The 24,719-nt window shown below is 44.2% G+C and overlaps 1 protein-coding gene across 3 annotated transcripts in view; it reads right to left on the minus strand.

The window, feature by feature from the left end:
- Window positions 1-24,719, minus strand: part of C5H2orf76 (chromosome 5 C2orf76 homolog) — a 63,168-nt gene that overhangs the window by 19,880 nt on the left and 18,569 nt on the right. Inside the window, exons 1-4 of one of the 3 annotated variants that reach the window (XM_027417790.2) lie at window positions 20,207-20,229; window positions 19,650-19,733; window positions 16,605-16,750; window positions 6,081-6,131 (exon numbers count right to left, since the gene is read on the minus strand). In XM_027417790.2, the coding sequence (XP_027273591.1) occupies window positions 6,081-6,131; window positions 16,605-16,750; window positions 19,650-19,690 (238 nt within the window). In that variant the 5' untranslated portion in view covers window positions 19,691-19,733; window positions 20,207-20,229. Of the gene's footprint in view, window positions 1-6,080; window positions 6,132-16,604; window positions 16,751-19,649; window positions 19,734-20,206; window positions 20,230-24,719 lie in introns of those variants that run through there. The other 2 variants (XM_027417789.1, XM_027417791.2) reach the window with 2 other exon arrangements.

The raw sequence follows: 24,719 nt of genomic DNA on the forward strand, positions 1-24,719 counted from the left end.
CAACAGTCCACTAAGTTCCATTCTACTGCTTACATTGTAAATAAAAGAATCTAAATGAAAAGCCAGGTCTATTGAGCACACCTCAGCATAGCTAGATCATCATAAAGTCTGTCATCCAGTGAAGAATGGTACTATGCAAGGGCACTTGTGGCTCGTCTGTCTTCCTTGGGCACCAGGCTTGGACATGGTGCACATATGCACTGCAGGTAAACACTCACTGTCTTAATTAAGGTTTCCATTACTATAAAGAGACAACATGGCCAAAGCAACTCTTATAAAGGAAAACATTTAATTGGGGTGGCTTGCTTACAGTTTCAGAGGTTCAGTCCATTATCATCATGGCAGGGAACATGGCAGCGTGCAGGCAGGTGTAGTGTTGGAAGAAGAGCTGAGAGTCCTACACCTTGGAGGCAACAGGAAGTGCACTGACTCACTGGGTGGTATTCCAAGCATAGGAAACCCCAAAGCCTGCCTCGATAATGACATTCCTCCTCCAACAAAGCCACCCCTCCTAACAGTGCCACCCTTTGGGGGCAATTTTCTTTCAAACTACCACATTTATACACTGTGAATTACTCATTAACTTCAACAGTCAGGCTGGGGAGAGGGATTAGTCAGTAAAGTACTGACTGACCTGAGGTCCATCCCCAAGACCAATGTAAAAAAAGCCAAGTTTAGTGGCGCACACCTGTAATCCCAGCACTGGCGAGATGGAGACCAGTAGAGCCCTGGAGCTCATTTGCTGGCCAAGTCCAGCCAAGTAAGTGAGCTCCCAGTTCAGTGAGAGACCCTGTCTCAAAACAAATAAGTAAGGTGGATAGTGCTAGAAGAAAATACCAGATGTCACTACACAGTTGCATATATGTCCAGTCTTCCACACATATGTACACATACAAATATACATAAACACACAAGAGAGAAGATTAAACTTTCGATTGTCTATTGCAATCTTTGTTAGTTATTTTTATGTGCATTTGTGTTTTGCATTCATGTATGAATATGTGAGAGTGACAGATCCCATGGAACTGGAGTAACAGACAGTTGTGAGCTGCCATGTGGGTTCTGGGAATTGAACCCAGGTCCAGGGCTCTTAACTACTGAGTCATCTCTTCAGTCCTCACCTGGTCTGCCCTGGAACTCTCCAAGTCAGCAAAGCTGACTAACCAGCCCACACCAGGAATCTGCTTATCTCCACCTCAGTGCTGGCATCACAAGAGCCCACCACCAGGATGAGATTTTTCGCACGGGTGCCTGGGCATCAAACAAAGGTCCTCATATGTGCAAAATAAGTGCTTTACCAAATGAGCTACTGCTTAATGCAAAATACATATCTTATATTTATTTGTTTTCTATTATGTGTGCATGAGTGGATGTATATGCACCATGCAAATGCCTGGTGCCATCAAAAGTCAGAGAAAGAAGTCATGAGGGAGCAGAAAGGTTGAGTCAGGTGAAGAATAGAAGAAAGGGTATGTGATAGGTAGGGTTTTAGTTGGGGGGGTGGTAGGGGAGGAAGGGAGGGAGAAGGGAACTGGGATTGTCATGTAAATCAATCTTGTTTCTAATTCAAATAAAAAAATGATTAAATAAAAAAAAGTCAGAGAAAGGCATTTGGTCCCCATGGAACTGTAGTTAAGGATGGCTGTGAGTGACCATGTCTGTGCTGGGAGTCAAACCTGGGTCCTCTGCAAAAGCAACAAGTTCTCTAACTGCTGTGAAATATCTCCAGACCCTAATGCTCCAGTAGGTTCAGTAGGTTGGGTTCAGAAAACCCACAGTAGGAGATGCTACATTTTCTTAGCAGGACAAAAAATGTTGTGAGCAGAAATTTTCACCTAAATTTTTTCTCTTCAATAGAAATGGGCAAAACCAAAGGTAGTAAAGACAAATGTCACTTCTTCTACAGTGAGATCATCACTCATTCTGACTTTGGAATGGTTTGTTTTATTGTTGTTTTTGCCTGGTTTTGATGTCTGTTTGTTTGTTTGAAAAGGGTCTCAAGCTGCCTGGTCTGGTTTTGAACTTGCTATGTAGCCAAGGCTAGTCTTTGAATTTCTGGTCCTCCTGCTGTTAGCTCCCCAAGTACTGGGATTACAGACATGCTTATTTTGACTTCTTAAAAAATAAATCCCACAGGGCTGGAGAGATGGCTCAGAGGTTAAGCACACTGACTGTTCTTTCAGAGATCCCGAGTTCAATTCCCGGCAACCAAATGGTGGCTCACAACCACCTTGAATGAGATCTGGTGCCCTCTGCTGGCATACAGGCAGAAGACTGTATACATAATAAATAAAATCTTTAAAAATAAATAAATAAATCCCACAAACCACTTTACTAACTAAAACATCTTTCCTTAATGAAAATTCCTTGAAAAATGAAATTTTATAACATATTATCCCAGGGCTAAGGAAATGGCTTGGGGTTAAGAGTGTGTGCTGCTCTTTCAAAGGACTAGGAACCCATGCTGGGTATCTCACAATCACCTGTGACTTCACTTCAAGGGATCCAATGCTCTCCTCTGACCTCCACAGGAATACACACACATAACATCCACACGCAGAGACACATATGCAAATAAAAATAAATCTTTAAAAATGTAAACAAATGGGGTTGTAAAAGTGGCTCAGCAGTTAAGGATGCAGGATTGGTTCCCAGAACACACGATAGCTCACACGTGTCATAACCCCAATTATGGAGGATCTGATACCCTCTTCTGGCTTCTCTGGACACAGTATGCACATAAATACACAGGCAAACACAAACACACACATACAGGTAAACACTCGTGTACAATAATCACTATAACAGAGAAAATGGGGTTCTAAATATTTAAAATAAAAAATAATATTGTGTATTTGTGGAACATTTAATGTGCTAGCTCACTCATTGTTAAATTTCATACTGCATCAAAAATACACCAGGCTAGCCGGGTGTAGTGACATGCACCTTTAATCCCAGCACTCAGTAAGCAGAGATGTGCAGATCTCTATGAGTTTGAGGCCAGTCTGGTCTACGTAGAGAGTTCCAGGTCAGCCTGGGCTACATAGAGAGACTTGGTCTCAAAACAAACAAACAAACAATAAATAAATAAAATCTAAAGAACCACACACAAGGCTTAATAAGAGTGTAGACAAGTCAGGATTACTATGTATCCAAATGCATGGCAGCTGAGTCCTGGGACAGAGCGCTCAATCAGCAGCTGTAGATGATAATTAAATAGCAGAAGGGTCTCAGAAATCACAGACACTGGTGGCTGCAGGTGTGGGCCCTTCACCCAACAGCACAGAACCAATGACCTGCAGCAGAAGGGAAACCTGATGCTGCGCCCTCAACACTCCTTCAAACTCAGTGCACTGCTCTGTTGCCACAAGCCGGACAACCACCAGGTGACCATGGTAGGTGAAAAGCTGGCACCAAGCTTTTCCTAAGTGAGCCAAAGCAGTGGACTGTTCCTCAGCTGGACCCAAAGAGCATCTCCACACCTGTCAGGGTCCAGTGCTTCTGCAATTCCTCCCTATGTCCTGTCTGGTCATCTGAATATGCAGAAGCGCTGTGATGAAAGGAGGTTAATGAGACAGAGTCATCTAGATGACATATTTTCTACCCCATTGAAACTTAGCAACCTAGAATGAGTCTCCGATGGTTACACTATCTTGCTTTATATATTAAGTGTGTGTGTGTATGAGTGTATACTGTGTGTGTATGCTGTGTGTGTGTGTGTGTGTGTGTGTGTGTGTGTGTGTAGGCCAGAGGACAACTTTGACTGTCCTTCCAGGAGCCATCCACCCTGCTATTAATTAATTTATTTATCTATGTACTTACTCATTTATTTTTGAGACAGAATTTCTCACTGGTTACATTAGGCTGGTCTGGCCAGCAAGCCCCAATAGCACACCTGTCTCTACCTCCCCAGCTCTGGGATTACAAACATGTGCCACTGTGCCCAGCATGTTTTATAAGGGTTTTGGGGATTGAACTTGTCCAGCAAACACTTTACCAAATGAGCCATTGACATCTCCCCAGCTCTGCTTTCATTGTTTTAAAAGTTATCTTTTAAAAGACCTGACCTTATACACATTTGCCTTCACACACATACACATACAAAATATGCAAAAAGGGAAACTATATGTAATTTGCAGGTGGATTTAAACTTAAGATTTTGAGGTACTATTCAAGGCATTCTCCTTCAAAAACTGTGAAAGCCACAATTGAGAAGTTTCATATTTACCTCAATCATGCTTTTTATTCCTTTCTCTGCTTCAATATTGAGTATGTAAATGCTTGAGGTCTCATAAATCAAAGTACTTTCCACTTAATGCCTCTGCCTCCTGCCTGGCTGCCTCTGCAACCTCACAATTAGACACTGGGTATTAAAATGCAGGCACACGCAGACTGTGATTTCAAAAGATTGTAGGTCATTGGTTGCCCTATTAGATGGGAATGGAATGAGAAGCCACCCTGGAAAATGACTTAAGGTAATAAAAAATTTACACTTTCAAATGTCTGTGCTAATTAGCAGAAATATTTATTAGATGCATTGTAACTTTCCAGCAGGGACTCAAATTCAAGTTTGCTCAGTGCCACTCAGAGGATGGGGGACTAGATGGTCTTTATAACAAATAATGACACATAGCCTCTGGATTTATTACTGTATTTTTACTTTTTATTTATTTTGTGTGTTTATATATGTGCATACATGTGTGCCAAGGCAGCAGGTAACTGTGAATTTTAGTTCTCTCTTTCCATTATGTGTGGGTCCCAGGATTGAACTCAGGTTGTCAGGATTGTCAGCAGGTGCTCTTACCTGCTGAGCCATCTCACCAACCCTTCTCTCTCTCTCTCTCTCTCTCTCTCTCTCTCTGTCTCTGTCTCTCTCTCTCTCTACCTACCTACCTACCTACCTACCTACCTTCTATCTATCTGAGACAGGGTCTCATGTATCCCAGGCTGGCCTTTATAGCTAGCTTTATACCTAAGGATGATTTTTCACTTCGGATCCTCTTGTCTCCACCCCCCAGGTGCTATGGGACTACTCACTTTATGCAGTAGTAGGGGTCTCACTGAGGACTCTGTGCATACAAGGTAAACATTCAAACAACTAAGCCCTACCCTCAACTCCTGTTATTTAGGTCACTAATCGCAGCATATAAAGCAGGCATGTTCAAGTTGCTGGCATTAAAAATGCTAAACCACTTAGGAGACAGGGTCGGATGCACCCAGGTTAGCCTTGAGCTCCATTTGTAGCTGAGAATGACTTTCAACTTCAGATTCTCCTGTCTCACCTCCTGACTGCTGGATTACCAACCAGTGTGCACCAACACAGCTGCATCAACCAACACACTGGATTATTCCAGCACACTGGCATCGACACACCAGATTAAGAGTGTGCACCAGCACACTGGATTAAGAGTGTGCACTGGTACACTGGATTATAAGGATGCACCAACACTCTCAGTTTTATTCATGTCTGGGATGAAACCCAGGGATTCCTACAACTGTGCAATCTCCTGATGGAGCCACATCCACAACCCTAAATGACTTGTCTTAATTCTTAGGCCCCTTTCATTTGTTTTTCTTCTCTGAAAGAAAAGAAACCTCATTTATAAACAGTTTTGCCAAGCATGCTATTCCTCACAAGCATGCTACTTCTCTACACAATTACAATTGACTTTCACACATACTAACAGTCCTATATTCCTTACCAAACTTCCAGATTCTGTGTGTGTGTGTGTGTGTGTGTGTGTGTGTATGTGTGTATATATGTATATATATATGGTCAAAGACCCTCAAAAGCATCTCTGATTCATATACTAAGCAAACATCAATGATATAAAAATAATAATGGCTCACACATGCATAATAGACCATGAGTGTATGTAGATCCCTTGATGTATACATATATATATGTGCTAGGATCAAACTGGAGTCTTGCCCATGCTAAGCACACATTCTTCACTAAGCTATGCCTCCTGCCCCTCCAAAGCAACTTCAATTCATAGTAAATTAATATTTGAACACCACATTTGAACTCACACCAACAAAAATAATGCAAAATTATGTATTTTTTTTAAATTAGTTACCATATTTGTAATTTCTGAGTGGCGGTGGCAAGCTGGTTCTCAAAGGGACATCTGCAAGAGAGAATGATGATTTTTCATTACAAAATATTCAAATAGGATGCCGAGTCTTTCAGTCCTGTTCTCTAAGACCCACAGGCCAGATTCTTCCCCCCTTTTCCTTTCCTTAAGCAGGGCCTCATGTAGCCCACACTGGCCTTGAACTCCATATGTAGCCAATTATGACCTTGAGCTTCTGATCCTCCTGAGTTTACTAGTATGGAACTCAGGGCTTTGTGCATGCCAGGCAGGCACACTCCCATCTGAACCACGTCTCCAATTACAGAACACTCATTTTAAAAATGAGACAAAATGAAGCTAATGTAGCATCAAAGTCCAGGGGCCATCTACTGTAAGGAAACCATCACTGGGATGCTGAGCTGGTAGTGGATGAACTGAGAATCCAGAATGAATTGAAAGAATGATTACTGGGAATGGTGAGAAGGCTCAAGCAGAAAACATAGCTCCTTCATAAGCATGAAGATCTGGATTTGGAGCCCCAGGACCCACAGAAAATGTCAGAGAATAGTGGTATACTTTTGCAACCCTAGCCCTGGGGGAGGGAGGGGTCCAGAGGGACCCCTGGAGACCAGCTGCCATCCTACTCCCATAAATGATCTTCAGCTTTAGTGACAGACCTTTCTCAAAAAATGAAGGTGGGGAATGATGAAGGAAAGGCATTAGACATTGACCTCAGGCCTCCATACAAATGTGTGCTCACCTAAGTGTGCACCTGAACACACACGTGTAAACATGAGGCCCTGGGTTTCCATTCCAGCACTGCATAAACTGGGAATGGTGACACATGTCCATAATCCCAGTACTTGGGGAAGTTGAGGCAGGGGGATTAGAACTTCAGGGTCATCTTTGGCTACACAGAAAAGTTCAAGTCCAACCTGGGCTACATGAGATCCTGTCTCATAAAAATAAATCAACATTATTTTTCTCAAGATTTGCTTTTATTAATGTGTGGGGGTAGGGCATACACACATGACTTCAGGAGACTGCAGAGGCCGGGATGGGGGGTGGGGTGGGGTTGGATCTCTTGGAGCTGGAGTTTTAGGCAGTTGTGAGCTGCCCAACATGGGTACTGGGTGCAAATTTGTGTCCTTTGGAAGAACAAGAAGAGGCCTTAGCCTCTAAGCTGTCTCTCCAGAAGTTTTAAAAAACAAATAGTAAAAAATTACCTGGGCAGTGGTAGCTCATGCCTTTAATCCCAGTACTCAGAAGCAGAGGCAGGTGGATCTCTGTGAGTTCAAGGTCAGCTTGGTCTACAAATCAGGTTCCAGGACAGCCTCCAAAGATAAACAAAGAAACCCTGTTTCGGAAAACAAACAAAACAAAAAACCAAAACAAACCTAAATAGTATACAGGTTGGAAGGAAGGCAGTGGGGAAAAGGAGGGAAGAGAAGGAAAGGGAATCTATGTAATGTTTTGCCACTAATGGCAAATCAGGCGGTGTGCCCTGAGCCAGACAACTAAGTGATCAGGTAAAGAGCTGGCTCTGATGCAACTGTCATGTGGAAATGACGGGAGAGGGGACCATGACCAGTACACCTTTCATGGCATCTCAGCTTCACTGTCATGTCCACCGACAGCTCCATGGGCACTAGCTCCTTGGATGTTGCTATAGCCACACTGGTTTACCCAAAATGTCTCCATTCTCTGCTAATTCATAAATCCCCGAAGATTAAGATACTATGGACTGTCTTTTCAAATTCTGGGCAGAGACCACACCTGCTTTTCTTACTGTGTCGTTACTATCTAAAAAATCTTCCCTGGTGTGTGGCAGGCACTCATAAACTCTGGAGAAGGAAGAAACACTGTCACCCCTTCCTGGCAGTTGTGAGCATCAAGGCTCCAAGTAGGTAATTAATGACACTCGGTGGCTGTGGGCTGGAACATCTTGTACCAAAAATTAAATAACGCACATGCATGTGTACATATGTGCACCCATGCCAGGAATGCCAACGAAAGCCAAACACCAGGGCTACAACAATGCAAGCTAAGCTCATTATTAATACAAACGACACAGAAAGCCCACCCTCAGGAGTGAGGAATAACTCCCTGATCTTCAACTGGGGACTTCACAGAAATAGCTTCCAAATGATGGGCCCCAGGGGCTGGGCCTGGGCTCAGTTTCTGGTGTGCTTGCCTGGCAGGAGTGAAGCTCTTGGTTTGATGTCTAGTGCAGCAAAGATCAAGAGAAATGATCTATGCCTGTTATTCAAAAACTTAGGAGATAGAGGCAGGAGGATTAGATGTTGAAGGTCATTCTCAGTTCCACAGCCAGTTTGAGAACAGACCCTGTTTCAAAAGGAGACCAAAAGTAGAGCCTGAAAGGAGGGGAGAGCCGGGCGTTGGTGGCCCATGCCTTTAATCCCAGCACTCGGGAGGCAGAGGCAGGCGGATCTCTGTGAGTTGGAGGCCAGCCTGGTCTCCAGAGCCAGTGCCAGGATAGGCTACAAAGCTACACAGAGAAACCCTGTCTCGAAAAACCAAAAATAAATAAATAAAATAATAAAAAAGAGGGGAGAGCACAACTTTACAGCGGCATGTCCCATGGCAGGGTCCCCACTAGCAAGCAGATCACGGGGAAAGCAGGTGGCCTCGACAGGATGTGAGGATGGTGCCTGGGTCTCCATGATCTTCCTTCCACAAAGTCGAAGCCAAAGCTCCACAACCATGTAGAGACTTCCCAGAAAACTCTAACCAATGGGAATCCTCCCATAAACCAACCAGTCCTCAGGGCTGCCAGAGCATGCAAAGTCTGAATAACTGTCACAGCCAAGAGGAGCTAAGGACACCAGACATCCAAGGGCCCAGTAAGAGGCCACACAATCCAGATGACCCCCAGACCCTTGTACAGGCAAAAGAAGAGAAATGACTCCACAGACTTATCCTTTGATGCCACACAGGCAAGTGTACAAACACATCATACCATACTATACACAACAATAATAAAATTAGAAAAAAAAACTTATAGGCAAAAAAAAAGAAATTAGAATAAACTTTAGTCAATGGTGGTGTGTTCATCAGTTTATTAACTGTAGCCAATGTAGTGTTCTAATGTAAAGAAATACATAGATAAAAAGGAAATGTTGGGGCTAGGAGAGATGGCTCAGTCAGCAAAGTTCTTGCCACATAAGCATGATCACCCAAGCTCAATAACTGGCATCCATGTAAAGAGAGGTGTGTGGCTGTGCATGCAAGTGACCCAGCACTGGGGAAGTGGAGCCAGGAGGATCTTGGGCAGCCAGCCTAGCCAGTGAGCTCCAGGCCTACCAAGGAGAGCCCTATCTCAAACAAACAAACAAACAAACAAACAAACACAAAGAGGACAGAAGCTGGAGAGATACCTCAGTGGTTAAATATGCACACTGCTCTTGTAGAGGACCAGGGGTCCATTCCCAGCACCCACATCAGGTGGTTCAAAACTGCCTGTAACCCCAGTTCCAAGAGGTCCGACACCCTCTGTCCTCCACAGACAATTGCACACACAATGTGCACACAAACTCACATCGGGGCACACATACACATACCAGTGTGGACATGCACACACATGCACCAAAAAGAAAAATAAAAGAAGAAAAAAAGAAAAAAAAAGTCTTATAGTAGTCGGCTGTAGTGCAGTCTCGGGGAGAGCAGGCTGCTTCACAAGAACCCAAAAGCTGGACAAGGTCATTAATCACAGCTCATCAGAGATGTAGGATTTGAAATCTTAGAAAATACTGAAATGTTTCTAAATCAAAGAATACCTGGAATCTCCTCTCACCTATGTGATTGGTGTCTGTACTCTTCTGATTCCACTTTGGAAAACTGGCCATTTATAAGGAATTATGGTATTTCTATAATCAAAATGTGTGACTAAGTACTTAGGAGGCCGAGGCAGGAGGACCACCTGGTCAAGGACAGCCCTGGCTATGTAGTGAGATCCTGCGGTGGTCTGAATACATTGGAACACTTGGTTCCCCAGCCAGTGGTGCTGACTGGGGAGGTTATAGGATCTTCAGGTGTGGAGCCTTGTAGAGGAGTTAGCAAACTCTAACCTGCTGAGCCATCTCACAGGCCTAACTGGTTTTCAGTCAGGTCTCTCATTAGTCTGGAACTCATTAAGTTGGCTATGCTGGCTGGCCAGCGAGTCCTGGAATCCTCTTGCATCTGTCCCCCAAACTCTGAGATTGCAAGTGTGTGCCCACCATGCCCAGTGTCTTTTCCTGAGTGCCGGGGAATTGAACTCGGGTCCTTGTACTTGCATAGCAAGCCCTGTAGCAACTGAGCCATGGCTGCTACTTAATTTCTTTTTCCCATATTTTCAGCCCCATACTTCCTGATTTCTTTGTTCCTCCTTTCTTTACTTTTAAAATGGGGATGCCACCAATTTCTGCCCTAAAGGGAGGTTAAACTGTACAACTTTTGTTATGTATACAATTCAGAAATGCAAATATGTGGCTCTATCAACTTTTCAGCGTTCTCTAGGTCCTCAAATCAGACAGGCTGGGACACAGAGTCCACAAGCTCAAAAGAGTCCACACCCTAAAGGGTCTGGGTTTTTGTTGTTTGGGGTTGTTTGTTTGTTTGTTTGTTTGTTTGTTTTGGAAACCAAGTCTCCAGTGACACAAGCTAGCCTCAAACTCCCTAAGTAGCTGAGAATGACCTTGAACTCCTGATCCTCCCCACTCCACCTCTGAGTGCCAGGATTACACGTGTGTACCATCATGTCCAGTTTGTACAGTGTCTGGGATGGAACCCAGGGCCTTGAGCACGCCAGATCAGCACTCTACCAACTAAGTTATGTCCCCGCCACGCCTAGTTTACTTTCATAGCTACACTTCCCCACATACTCAACAGAAACAGGCAGGAGTTATGTCACTGCTGTGGCGGGTGAAAGGTCAAGCAGGCAGGTCTGAGCATCTAGCTATGATAGGCACGACTATTCTGTTGGGGACAGTGATAACCAACAGTTACTGTGAATGAATACGTTCTGTGGTACCTGGGAGGCAAAGAACAGAGTGACCCAGGGAAACCACTGTGCCACCATAGCAACTTGAAAATCACATCTTATTCCCGAGGACTTCAAGAGGATCCTATTGTGCCTGACCAAGAACATCTCGCTCTTGCTGCATTGATGCCAAGAAACACTAGAGCCCTCTACACCTGTGAAGACTTAAACACATGGGAGATGGCTCAGCAGAAGGTATAAGCACCTGTCACCAAGTTTGACAACCTGTGTTTAATCCCTGGGACCCACGTGGTAGAAAGGGAGAATGACTTCCTCCTCCACACACATACTGGTACATACATGTGCACACACAAGCACAAGAAAGCTGGTATGTGTGGTGATATATTATTTATGATTTATTAAAGCTTGCCTGAGGATTCAGAAAGCAACACCAGCTCCGAGCTATAGAGATCAGGCAGTGGTAGCACACACCTTTAATCTCACGACTCAGGAGAAAGGCAGATGGATCTCTGAGTCCAAGACCACCACCCTGGGCTACCGGAGAGTGAATCAGAGCTCATGCCTTTAATCCCAGGATTTGCGAGGTATAAAAGGCAGAGGCATTCAGTCTGAGAATTAGTCTCTAGTCACACTGAGGAAAGGATAGCAGTTTGAGTGACTCTGAGGAGCAGTGGAGTTGGGAGCAATTTGAGGATCACCCCTTTGATCTGAACATAGGTAGAAGTAAGAGCTAGTGGCCAGCTCTGCTTTGCTTTTCTGATCCCCAGCTTGAAGCCTGAACCCCAATATCTGTCTCTGGGTAGGTTATTAATCATGCTACAGACATCCACATGAACATGTGCACATACAAAGAGAAAATAAATAAAATGTTAAAAATAATTTGAAAATAACTGTAGAAATGTGTTTGTAGTTCAAACTTCGAATGTGCTGGGGGATGACTTTGCAAAAGCAGGCCACTCTGTAACTGGCACTAGAGGTGGCCAGAACATGCCACCCCAATATATGCCTACCTGGTACAAGGACTGTTTGGAGCTAAAAGCTGGTGCCTAATTTCTCTGCCCTCCCTGTTTGCCTAAGACAAAGCCTATACACCCTTTCTCCTGGAGCAACCTTAGAAGACTGTTGTGTCCCTCATCAGCCTGCAGGGGGCATCAGAGTGTGCCATAGGGCAAAGCTTCAGCAACCAGGCCTCCCTTGCCCACAAGATTCCACCCCTGAGAATCCAAAGTCCTCTTCCTTGTCTGGGCACTTCTCTGGGAATTTTTCACTCCCAAGGAATCCCACATGTATGGCATGCACTTAGCCATAAACTCCTGCTGGTTTTTCTCTTGTTCACCTGTCTCTTCCAACTGAGAACTTATGGGGCTGGAGCTGGGGAGATGGCTCAGAGGGTAATGCACTTGCTTGCCCTTGCCATGAAAGTGTGAAGACTTGATTGAATCCCCAGAGCTCACATAAAGCCTGGCATGGTAGTACATGTCTGTAAAACCAGAGCCACAGGCAAATAAAAGGCAGAGAATGGCCAGAAGCAGGAAACACAAAATACCCTGTTTCAACTGAGATGGAAGGTAAAGACTGACAGGGGAGGTGTCCCCTGACCTCCATAAATAAATAAATAAATAAATAGCAACATAACATTACATTCTAAGTGTAAGTCAGAAGTTACTTCAGGAAATGCCTTAAACAACCCCAGCAAAGGAAACTCATTACCAAACCAAGCCTGTCTATTCATCATTCAAAAAGAGAGCCCAAAGAATCAGGGTGAGTAGTTAGATCAAGGAAACAATTTACTCAGGCATGGAGAGATGGCTCAGCAGCTAAAAGCCCTTGATGCTTTTGCAGAAAACCAAGGTTCAGTTCCCAGGACATGCAGAACAGCCCAACCAAGTTGAATAAAAGAGTAGAAAAAATCATAATGATTTTAGTAAGTTTTTTTAAATTATTCGTGTGTATCTATGTGCACTTCCTTGTCTGCGCATGTATCACATGGGTGCAGTACCCACAGAGGCCAAAAGAGAGCCTAAGATCTCCTGGAACTGTAGTGATAAGAATCAAATCCAGGCCCTCTGCAAGAACAGCAAGCACTCTTAGCCAATGAGCCATTTATCCAGCTCCCTAAGTAACTTTCTGATTATCTATTGGGTTCATTCCTAGTGCACACATGTCCCTTGGGCCTGGGTTAGACACACATGCTTGAAACCTGGAAAATATCTCAGCCACTCCTATCTTGACACCTTTTGGCTTGAAGAAAGAAGAAAGATTAGAGGAGTTTAAGTGCAAGGCATTTTTACCACTTAATATACCCAAGTACATATTAAGTGACTGACATGTCTACAATCTGACCTAAAAGTTAGGGTAGCAAAGGGACAGACACAACACAAATGCAGAAACACCCAGCTTTGTCACCTTGTTTTACTCACCCAACAGACATCTACGCAGACCCAGGAGAAAAGTGAGGGCTTTAAACCAAAGTGGCTTTCAAGTCCCTGAAAAGTAACTCTAGCAACCTTCATTATCATGACACACAGCCTGCATACACATGCACACACAGGCTGGGAAGATGAATGACTTAGTGGTTAGTGCCACAAAAATACAACAACTAGAGTTCAGACCCCAAGAGCCCAGTGGGTGGGTGTGATGGTTTGAATAGGTATGGGCCCCATGGACTCATGTGTCTGAATGGTTGGCCTATAGGTAGTGGCACTATTAGGAGGTGTGGCCTTGTTGGAGGAAGTGTGTCACTGTGGTGGTGGGCTTTAAGGTCTCATATGCTCAAGCTATGCCCATTGTGAGAGACAGTTTACTTCCTGTTGCCTATGGATCAAAATATAGAACTCTCAGCAACCACTCCAGCACTATGTCTGCCTACATGCTGCCATGCTCCTCAATAATGGGCTAAACCTTTGAAACGGTAAGCTAGCTCCAATGAAATGTTTTCCTATATAAGAGTTGCTGTGGTGGGCTGGAGAGATGGCTCAGAGGTTAAGAGCACTGACTGCTCTTCCAGAGGTCCTGAGTTCAATTCCCAGCAACCACATGGTGGCTCACAACCATCTGTAATGAGATCCAGTGACCTCTTCTGGTGTGCAAGCATGCATGTAGATAACTGTATACATAATAAATAAAATCTAAAAAAAAAAGTACTTTTAAAAAAAAAGAGTTGCTGTGGTCATGGTGTCTCTTCACAGCAATAGAAATCCTAACTAAGACAGTGGGCATGTTATAACCCCAACCTCAGAAGGCAGATACCCCATGTATCTGCACTGAGCTGGCTAATAAAACCAGTCTTGTCAGGGAACTCTGGATTTGACTGAGACTCTGCACCTCCATGAATAAGGTGGAAGAGCAACAGAGGATGATTCCTGATATCAACCTTAGGCTTCCTCATGCATGCATGCATGTGCGAGCACACACACACACACACACACACACACACACACACACACACACACACACACACACAAATACACACACGTGCAAAAATGGAAAAACACAATAGTAAAAATATAGACATAGTTTTCAATTCCTGGAACTAAATATTAAAAACTGCACTGTACTCTATATCAATTTTACTTCACTTAAAAGAACAAAGGCACATGCCAGAGACTGTATCAGATGACTTTGGACTGCTTCAGTAGTGAAGAGTAATAAGGCTGTCTCAGGATGAGGGCTACATTTCTGCCCTCTGCACAATCAGAACAATAAACTAGCACCACCAGAAGACTTCCATTTCTGAGCCAGTGCAACGGCTTGGCTGGTAAAAGCACCTGCTTCCAAGCCTGATGACCTGAGTTCTATCCCAGGCCCCTCATGGTGGAAGGTGAAACTGTCCCCTGACTTGCACACTGCTGCACAAGCATCTACCCACCCCACCCCACAAGCATATACAGATGCACACACAATGAGTAAACATGAAAGATGTAAAGCATGCCATCTCTGTGACCACAGTGATCCAGTCTCTCCTGATTTCTTCAGTTCCCTGCTGCCACAGCCACACTCCCCAGCAAGGCTCCTGTGTGCTGGGAGCTACACTTCACTTCCTTGCTATTCAGTCTCCAAAGACATAAACTCACTACAGGTAGACTTGACTTTCTTTGTGTGTATGCACATGTTTATATATGCATATGTGTCTGTGGAGAGCAGATGTCAACATTGGATATCTTCCTCTATCCCTCTCCACTTTATTTCTTAAGATAGAATTCTCACTGTACCTGGAGCTCATCAATTCTGTTAGACAGGTGTAAGGAGCAAAGGAAGCCCAGAGTGAGCCAAGTCCCGAGTAAATGTGTATTTTGACATAAGCAAGGCCTGTTAATGACTCCAAGATCAATTGGTTCATGGTAAATTGGCAAAACCATTAGCCTATGGGTCAGGCTCAAGAGGGATGGCCAAGCTTGGGCATCTGAATATGAGTGATTGTGAATCAGTGCATGCAAACATTAGCAAGTGTGTTTTCCTCCTCCCAGAAGCTTATAGCCTGGGACTGCTTGCCTACAGAGACCTCCTAACCAGACTAGCCAACCCCCACCCCATCCCTTGCTGGACCAAATAAACACACTGAGGTTCCAGACAGCAGAGGTGTCAGTTAGAGAATCCCACCCAATCTCATTGTCTGTGCTTCACTTCACTCCCTTGCAATCCCTAGCCAGGGCTCTGGGACCCAAGTTATGTGGGATGAGGCAGGCAGGCTAGACAGTGAGCCCCAGGGATGCTCTGTCTCCACCTCCCCAGTGAGATCATAGGTACACACCTCCATTCCTTTATTACATACTTCTGGAAGATCAAACACAAGGCCTCCTCAGGCTTGTGTGACAGGCACTTGACAGTCACCTCCCCTGCAAACACAAGTCCTCCTCACACCTGTGTGGCAGGCACTTGACAGTCACCTCCCCTGCAAACACAAGTCCTCCTCACACTTGTGTGGCAAGCACTTGAGTCACCTACCCTGCAGACACATGTCCTCCTCACACTTGTGTGACAGGAACCTGACAGTCACCTCCCCTGCAAACACAAGTCCTCCTCACACTTGTGTGACAGGCACCTGACAGTCACTTCCCCTGCCTTGGACCTTAGTTGGTTTGAGGCTAAACATGATGGCTATAACTCCTGGTGAATATGCTTACACTCACTATTCACTAACAAACTGTGGCAGCTAGTGACAGGGCCCAGGACACAAGCCAGTCTGGCCCCTGTTAGCACCAGCTTCCAAACTACTTGTGGACTGGGGAAGAACTGCTTCAGTGCTTTTCTTGGTTGATTTTTTTTTTAATTTAAGCATAAATATTGCTATGTAGTCCAGGCTAGCCTAAAAGTCACTATATGGCCTAGGCCTAAAACTTGCTAGATAACCCAAGCTAGCTCTGCCATCATGACTGTCCTGGCTCTATCCTGAGTTCTGGGATTACAGGTGTGCACCAGTAGGCCCAGTCTAATTTTGTACTTTTCACAGATGATTATTAACATCACAGTCAGATGTTTTTCATTGTCAAAATACAAATGAAATAAAACAACTATACTTCGCATACCTTGCTTTAGAAATATTATAAATTCCTTCACAGTTTGGTCCAAATTAACTCTATGATACACTACAGGTTTGAAATTTCGATGCTCAAATGAACGGATGAGGCGAACTGTGACGGTTGCTTCCTCGGCAGCCATGTGGAGAGAATACCTGTGGTAAGACACATGGATAAAGTGCATAAAGACATTGCTGCAAAAGACTCAGCAGAGTTGTTCAGATCCACAAAAGCTGGACACATATGGCAGCCTTCTGCAATCCCAGAGCTTGGGAATCAGAGACGAGAGAGCCTGGGGCAATCTGGCTGGCAAGACTAGCCATAATTGGCAGCTCTGCCTCAATCAATAAAGTAGATTCTGACTGAGAAAGGCATTCATTGCCAACCTCAGGGCTCCTCCACACACATACATGTGCACCCAAACACACATGCACACACACTACACATACATACACACATTAAAATAAATAAAATTCAAATAAAAGTTGTTTCTTGGGCCTAGAGAGATGGCTCAGAGGTTAAGAGCACTGATTCCTCTTCCATACGTCCTGAGTTCAATTCCCAGCAACCACATGGTGGCTCACAACCATCCGTTATGAGACTTGGTGCCCTCTTTTGGTGTACAGATATACACGGAAGCAGAATGTTGTATACATAATAAATAAAATCTTCTTTAAAAAGTTATTTCTTAGTCAATAGCAGGGGCTTTAATAATTGGCATCATTTTATGTCTTAAGCAAGATATTACATATAGTGATAGTGTGTTATTTTTATGCCTTTCAATTTGTCCAAAATAAGTCCATAACACACAAATAAGTCACATAAACTTGGCTTTAAAAGTCTCTCTGAATAACTGAACTCTTGTCCAACTGTTTTACTAAGTTTGGGAAAAAACGCAGCACATTAAGCATGAAAAGCCAGACAGTTTGCTGTTTGAATGCATCAAATAATTTATAATTAAAATTAACATATAGCTATAATGAAATGGCTTCTATAAAACCAGAAATAGATTTTCCCCATAAAATAAAGTAAGGGTTCATCTAATCTGTCTCATGGCTAATAAGCCTAATAAATCTTTTGGTAATTCCAATATTGGTTGTTATAGCATTCCTCATTACCTCCTTCATAATTCTCCTCAGAAAAACATGGTTCCAAAAACTACCAAACAATAGTTCAACAAACATCTACAAAATAAAAAATTTCAACATACTGAGGCACTTAATATTATTGGCACAATCCATGGTTTCAGGGATCTTGTGATCAAATATTCCAAACCTCTTTTGCATGCTGGGGCACAGTCTCAGAGCCTGACATATCCTCTGCCAGCACTCTTCCTGTTTGTGTTCATACATGAGTGAGAGCACAGGCGCATGCATGTTGCATGATTGGCGGAGGTAAGAAGACAAAGGCGCACGTGTTGTGGTGGTTTAAATAGGAATGGCCTCCAGAGGTTCACATATTTGAATGCTTGGTCATTAGGAAGTGGCACTGTTAGGAGGTGTGGCCTTGTTGGAGGAAGTGTGTCACTACCGGTGGGCTTTAGGGTTTCAAATGTTCGAGAGGCCTAGTGTCTCTCTTCCTGCTGCCTGAGGATCCAAATGTAGAACTCTCAAACTACTTCTTGAGAACCATGTCTGCCTGTGTGCTGCCATACTTTGCAGTGATGACAATGGACTAACTTTCTGAACTGTAAGCCAGCCCCAATTATAAATGCTCTCCTTTATAAGAGTTGCGGTGGTTGTGGTCTCTCTTCACAGAAGACGATTCCGACTAAGACAGATGCCTTCTACTTTTTTTTTGTTTAGGGCAAACAAAACTCATGTCCCAAACTGACTGAGCCATCTCTCCCGCCCAGGTTTTCATTCTCATCACATTTATTTATTTATTTATTTATTTATTTATTTATTTATGATACATTTGGGTGAACTGTGCATGGAACATGTGGAGGTCAGAGGACAACTGGTGGGAGTCAGTTCTCTCTTTCCACCAGGTGGATCAAACTCAGTTTTTGCAGCAAGCACCTTTGCCCATTGAGCCAGCCAGCCAGCCCATGCTCTGGATCTTGACTGCAATCTTATTCATATTTATCTATACATAATAAAAATGCATAAAATAAATGCATGCACACATAGACATGCCTAGACATACACACACAAGTGCATATAAAACTAATGAAATCGAAACTGAAATCATAGATCGTGCCAACAGCAGTTGTTTAGCCATGAAAACAGACTACATGCAAGCCAGGTACCACCACCAGGGGGGACACTGGGTGAGAGGTATAGGGACTCTTATCTGCAGTATTTCTTATGATTTAATATAAAATTAGAACTATCTCAAAGTAAAAAGTTTCTAAAAATTATCATTCAGTGCGGTGGTTTGAAAGAAAATGGTCCGTAGGGAGTAGCACTATTAGGAGGTTAGCCTTGTTGAAGTATGTGTGGCCTTGTTGGAGGAAGTATGTCACTGTGGGAGTGGGCTTTGAGGTTTCTTTTGTTCAAGCTTCAATCGGTGCAACACTGAGACTACTTCCTGTTGCCTGTAGGTCAAGATGTAGGATACCTAGCTCCTTCTCCAGCACCATGTCTGTGCACCGCCATGGCCTGCCATGATGATAATGGACTGAACCTCTGAAAATGTAAGCCACTCCAATTAAATGTGTTTCCTTTACAAGGGTTGCTGTGGTCACGGTGTCTTTTCACAGCGATAGAAACCCTAACTAAGACATTCAGAAAAGCCTGATGAAATTATGAATGGAGGGAATGCATGGGTTAACAGAGTACTAAAACAATCAGGTAAGAGACTGGCAGAGACCTTAGAACAGAGACACCGAAGCAGCCATTGGCTGACAGCATCTAAATGCACCAGCTAATTTTAATGGATGCATCAAGCCCAGAACTTCCAGTGTAACTGCCATGACACAGTGTGAAGCCAAGCTCAGAGACACCAGAAGCTAAGAGAGCCTACGGGAGGCATGGCCTGGTTTCTTCAGAAAACTCACAAGAAATAAAGAAGGCAGTCTAGGGAGATTGCTCAGTGGGTAAAATTGCTTACTGTCCAAGTGTGAGAACTGAGTTCAGCTCCTCAGAACACATAGAAAGCCAGACTTGGTAGAGAAAATCTATAATTCCAGTGCTTCTGTGAAGAGATGGAAAGTAGAGACATGAGAATCCCAGAAGCTTGCAAGCCAGATAGCCTGTCATACAGAGAAGGAACAACATGGAACTCTGGATCAATAACATGGTGGGAGGGGCTGGAGAGATGGCTCAGCAGTTAGGAGCACTCACTGCTCTTACAGAGGACCTGGGTTCGATTCCCAGCACTCATGTCAGGCAGCTCACAAACACCTGTGATTCTAGCTCCAGAGGATCCAATACCCTCTTCTGGCTTCATGTACACCAGTGGTTCTCAACCTTTCTAATGCTGTGCTCCTTTAATATAGTCCCTCATGTTGTGGTGACCCCCAGCTATAAAGTTATTTTCATTGCTACTTCATAACTATAATTTTGCTAGTTATGAATCATAATGTAAATATCTGTGTTTTCCAATGGCCTTAGGTGACCCCTGACCAGAGTTCCATTCTAATACCCACATCGGCAGCTCACAAACACCTGTAACTCCAGCTTCATGGGATCCAGTATCCTCTTCTGTCCTACTTGGTACCTGTACACATGGGGCGCACACAGACACAGACATATAAGTAAATCCTTAAAAATAAGTAAAATAATTACCAAAGTGTGGAAGGTGAGGACCAACCCCTGAGGTTGTTCTCTGATGTCCACAAGCACACCATGCATGTATGCAACTTCATTCACACACATGACGACACACACACACACACACACACACACACACACACACACACACACACACATCATACACACTGAGAGTGGCAGTCATGTATCTGGACTGATATGGTTAGATGTGGGTTGGCCCCCAGTGTAGTGGTATGAAGGACTGGCAGACCCTTCAAAAGGTGGGAACCTTATCTGGAGACGGGGCTCAGTGGTAGAGCACATGCTCAGAATGAAGGGGGGCCCTGGGCTCAATTCCTAGGATCATGTGTTCATATTCTAGCTACATACTGAACCACCGTAATATATCCAAACAGTATTCAGTGGTTGGGGCACCAGAATCAGGTCACATGCCTGGAAGGAGTCTGAACCTGCCCGCCCAGCGCCGAAAGCCTCCCACACTCAGCCCAGCCTGGGAGGACTCATCATCACGATCCAAGTCTCCGTGTACCCTTCCGGCTACAATGACAGCTCACAGCTTCCCACACATTCACCGAGTTTGTGCCACACTCTCCCACTGTCAGTCTCCTCACCCTCCAACAATGGGACCATTCAGGAAGCAGGTCTGAGATTCCCAGAGCAGTACAGATTCAATCTCAGTGCCTCCCCGCTCAGGCTGGGCTCGGGACCTGTCTCTCCCAGGAGCTGCAGGGTTCCTTACAGCTATAGGCCTGCTTTCTTTGGGGCTAACATGATGTGCTGCAGAGGCTCCAGGAATGCAGGGCTGATAAGCAGGGCTGAGAACAACACGCATTCCCCAGGAGACACTAGCAGAGCAGTCCTGCAACAGCACAGGGCCACAGGAGAGGTATGCAAGCCAAGAGTGGTACAGCGCCTGCCTGGCATGTATGGGGCTGGACCCCAGCACCCCAAAACGCATCGGAGAGGGAGGGAGGGGTGAAGGAAGGACATACAGGAAGGAGATAGAGAACAGGGGAGGGAAAGAGGATAAGAAAGGAGGAGAGCAAGGAGATCACAGAGGAAGGAGAAAAGGAGATGAGACAAAGAAACCTTATTGTTTTCCAACAACAACAACAATTTAAAACCAAAATTAATATTTGAATTCTATAACATGTAACATTCAACAGCAACTCAGTATCTGAAGTTGAACTTAGAGTGGGCACACCCTAATGTACAGGCTTGGGCTGGACTTTGAAAAGTGAGAGTGCCTGGGGCTTAGGAAGGTCTTTAAATCTCCCATCTACAAAACCTGTTCCGGCTGGTGCCTTCTAGAGCACCCAATTCCCTGGTGGCCACATCACTGCAGCCCAGATACTCAGCAACCCCTCCAAAGCCCTCCCTTGGAACTGAGGGCCACACTGCCTCAGGGCTAGGGGTTTAGTGTTACTAGAGCCCCAAGGCATCCAGACTCCAGTCCTCTGAGCAGTAGAAATTCAGGAACCAAGGAAAGCAGGGACAGGCTGCTACAACATTCCAGGACTTTGCAACTTCCCAAGATGGCGCCTTTCCACCTGGCAGAGTTCCTAGTGGAACAGCTATGCACCCAGCAAGGCTGGCTCCTGAGGCAAGAAAAGCAGCATAGCACATGAAACATTCCCACAAACATGGAAAACACATGTTCACATGACACTGGGTTGTGGGCTTTATACTGATCTATATCAGCTCAAGAGAAACATGTAACTACGGTTGATTTTGGCTATTTGTGCATGTAGTTTGTGTCTACAAAGTTGGCTATCAACAATGAATTACGACCCATAAACCCCTGCTAAGACAAACACAGGGTCAGGTTCCTAGGAACCATGTTCTGTGCATGTTTGTAAGTTAACATTGAATTCACAGATGATGACACTGACTGTGTGTGGAAAAAAAGCTGTCTACCATACCTGTTTGCTCTGTAAGGTATACGTGGCCTTCTCACACTTATGAACACTCAATGACTCAGATCTACAGCTGGGGGTATTATCTATAGCAAAAGACAGGGCCATTGAGATGGTTCTGCCAGTTGAAGACGCTTGCTGTGAAAGCCTGAAGACTGAATTTCAATCCCAGAACCCAAGTGAAGATAAAAGGGAAAGCTGTCCAGGACAACCAGGGCTGGGCAGAGAAACCCTGTCTCAAAAATAAAAAAGGGTGGGAGGACTGATTCCACACAGTTGCTCTCTGGGCCTCTGTATGCACACTGTGACACATTTATGACCCTCATACACAATAGTACTAACTTTTTAAAAGTTAAAAACAAAACAAAAACGTAAAAGATGGGGACAGGAGATGGTTCCATTGGCAAAACGATTACCTTATCAGCATCAGAATCTGATTTTGGACCACTAAAATCTACATAAAAAGCCAGCCCAGGGGCCTGGTAAGGTGGCTTAGCCAACTAAACGCCCTTACCAGTGAGCGCAACAACCTCAGATTGAGTCTTCTAACCTCCAGTGTGTACCCCCACCACATACATATAGAGATAATTTTTAAATAAAAAAAATATATAGTTGGGGCTGGGCTCTAGGGACTCACATAGTGAAGGCGAAGAACCAACTCCTCAAGCTGTCCTTGGACCTCCACATATGTGCTATGGCAGATGCACATACACAAATATAATTTTTAAAAATTAAGGAGTCAACTTAGAAGTGATTCTTGGAAGGAAGGAAAGAAGGGAGGAAGGAAGGAAGGAAGGAAGGAAGGAAGGAAGGAAGGAAGGAAGGAAGGAAGGCCAGCACAGTGGTACATGCCTGTAAGTCCAGTGGTAATATGGTAGGAAATGCAAATCAAACTCCACTGAGAGTACATCTTACCCCAGTCAGAATGGCTGTCATCACACACGTGCAAACACACACACACACACACACCACACCACACCATACACACATACACGCTGGTGAGGATGTGGGGCCATTACAGTCCAGACACTATGAAAATAAGAATGGAGGGTTCCCAAAACAAACCCCCAAACACCCTAGAAGTAGCATTTCCATATGACCTGAAAGAAGCAAGGTCACCATTCAACCCAGATACTCATATACCATGCTTACTGCAGTACCACTCACAACAGGGAATTATAGAATCAGCAGTGTGTGTGTGGTGTATGTCTTGTGATGGTGTGATGTGTGTGTGTGTGTGTGTGTGTGTGTGTGTGTGTGTGTGTGTGTGTGTGTGTGTGTGTGATTTAGTCACAAAAGAGTGACAATATATCTTTTGCAGGCATATGGATACAATGGGAGATACTGTGTTAAGCAATATCTCTGAGGATAGTGATTTAGAGCTATGTTTCCCACCCAGTGGGTCACAACCCCTTTGAGAGAAACAAATGGACCTTTCACAGGGGTCACCTAAGACAATCAGAAAACACAGATATTTACATTATAATTCATAACAGGAGTAAAAGTACAGTTATAAAGTAGCATCAAAAATATTGTTATGGTTGGAGGCCACCACAACATGAGGACCTGTATTAAAGGGCCAAAGCATTAGGAAGGTTGAGAACAACTGGTCTAGAGTCTTTCACGTGTACATTCAAGACTGGTATAGCTGGAGGATCACTGTTTTTAACTGAGAAACCTCCATACTGATTGCTGCAGTGGCTGCACAAGTTCACTTTCCCACGGGGGTAGGGGGAGGAAATAATGGTTGTTTTTTTCCCCACATGCTCATCAGCACTGGCTGCCAGTTATCTTCTTGACTAAAGTGAGATAGAATCTCAGACTTCTTTCTACCAAGTAATTCCTGGGCATTGAACTCGTGATTGAACTCGTGTCTTCAGGCTTGGCAGCAAGTGCCTTGATCTGCTGAGCCAGCTCAGCACCCCATGAGACAGAATATAAATGCAGCTTTAATTACATTTCCCTGAAGGTTAAAGTTATTGGCTATTTTTTTCCAAATATATACTGGCCACAAATATCAATTCTTTTGAGCACCATTTCAGTTCTTTAAGACATGTATTTATCAGGTGATTTGCTTTTTCTGGTACTTTCTCCAGTCATTTCTGTGTTCTACATGTCATTCCCCTGTCTGGTATTGGTAAGGATGTTTGTTTTTTCCCAATTCTGAAGCCTTAGCTATTTCCTCTGCTATCCTAAATTTATCTCATCTTACCTGTCAATTCTTAGGACTATTTCCTATGCTCCTTTTTCAGATGCCTACATCTGTATCATTTTTAAGTGCAATGGTAGAGAAGGTTAGATGTATCAGATCCCCTGGAACTGCAGTTACAAGCTTTTATGAGCTGCTAGACGCGGGTGCTGGGAACTGAACTCAGGTCCTCTGTAAGATACACACTCTTCACTGACCATCTCCCAAGCCCCTGCTTGTATCCCAAAAAAGTTCTTCATCTAGCATTCTCTAAGTTTTAGGCTGTACACTGAGGTTTGTGCAG

Source organism: Cricetulus griseus, chromosome 5 (assembly GCF_003668045.3).
Source record: "Cricetulus griseus strain 17A/GY chromosome 5, alternate assembly CriGri-PICRH-1.0, whole genome shotgun sequence".
Taxonomy (NCBI): domain Eukaryota; kingdom Metazoa; phylum Chordata; class Mammalia; order Rodentia; family Cricetidae; genus Cricetulus; species Cricetulus griseus.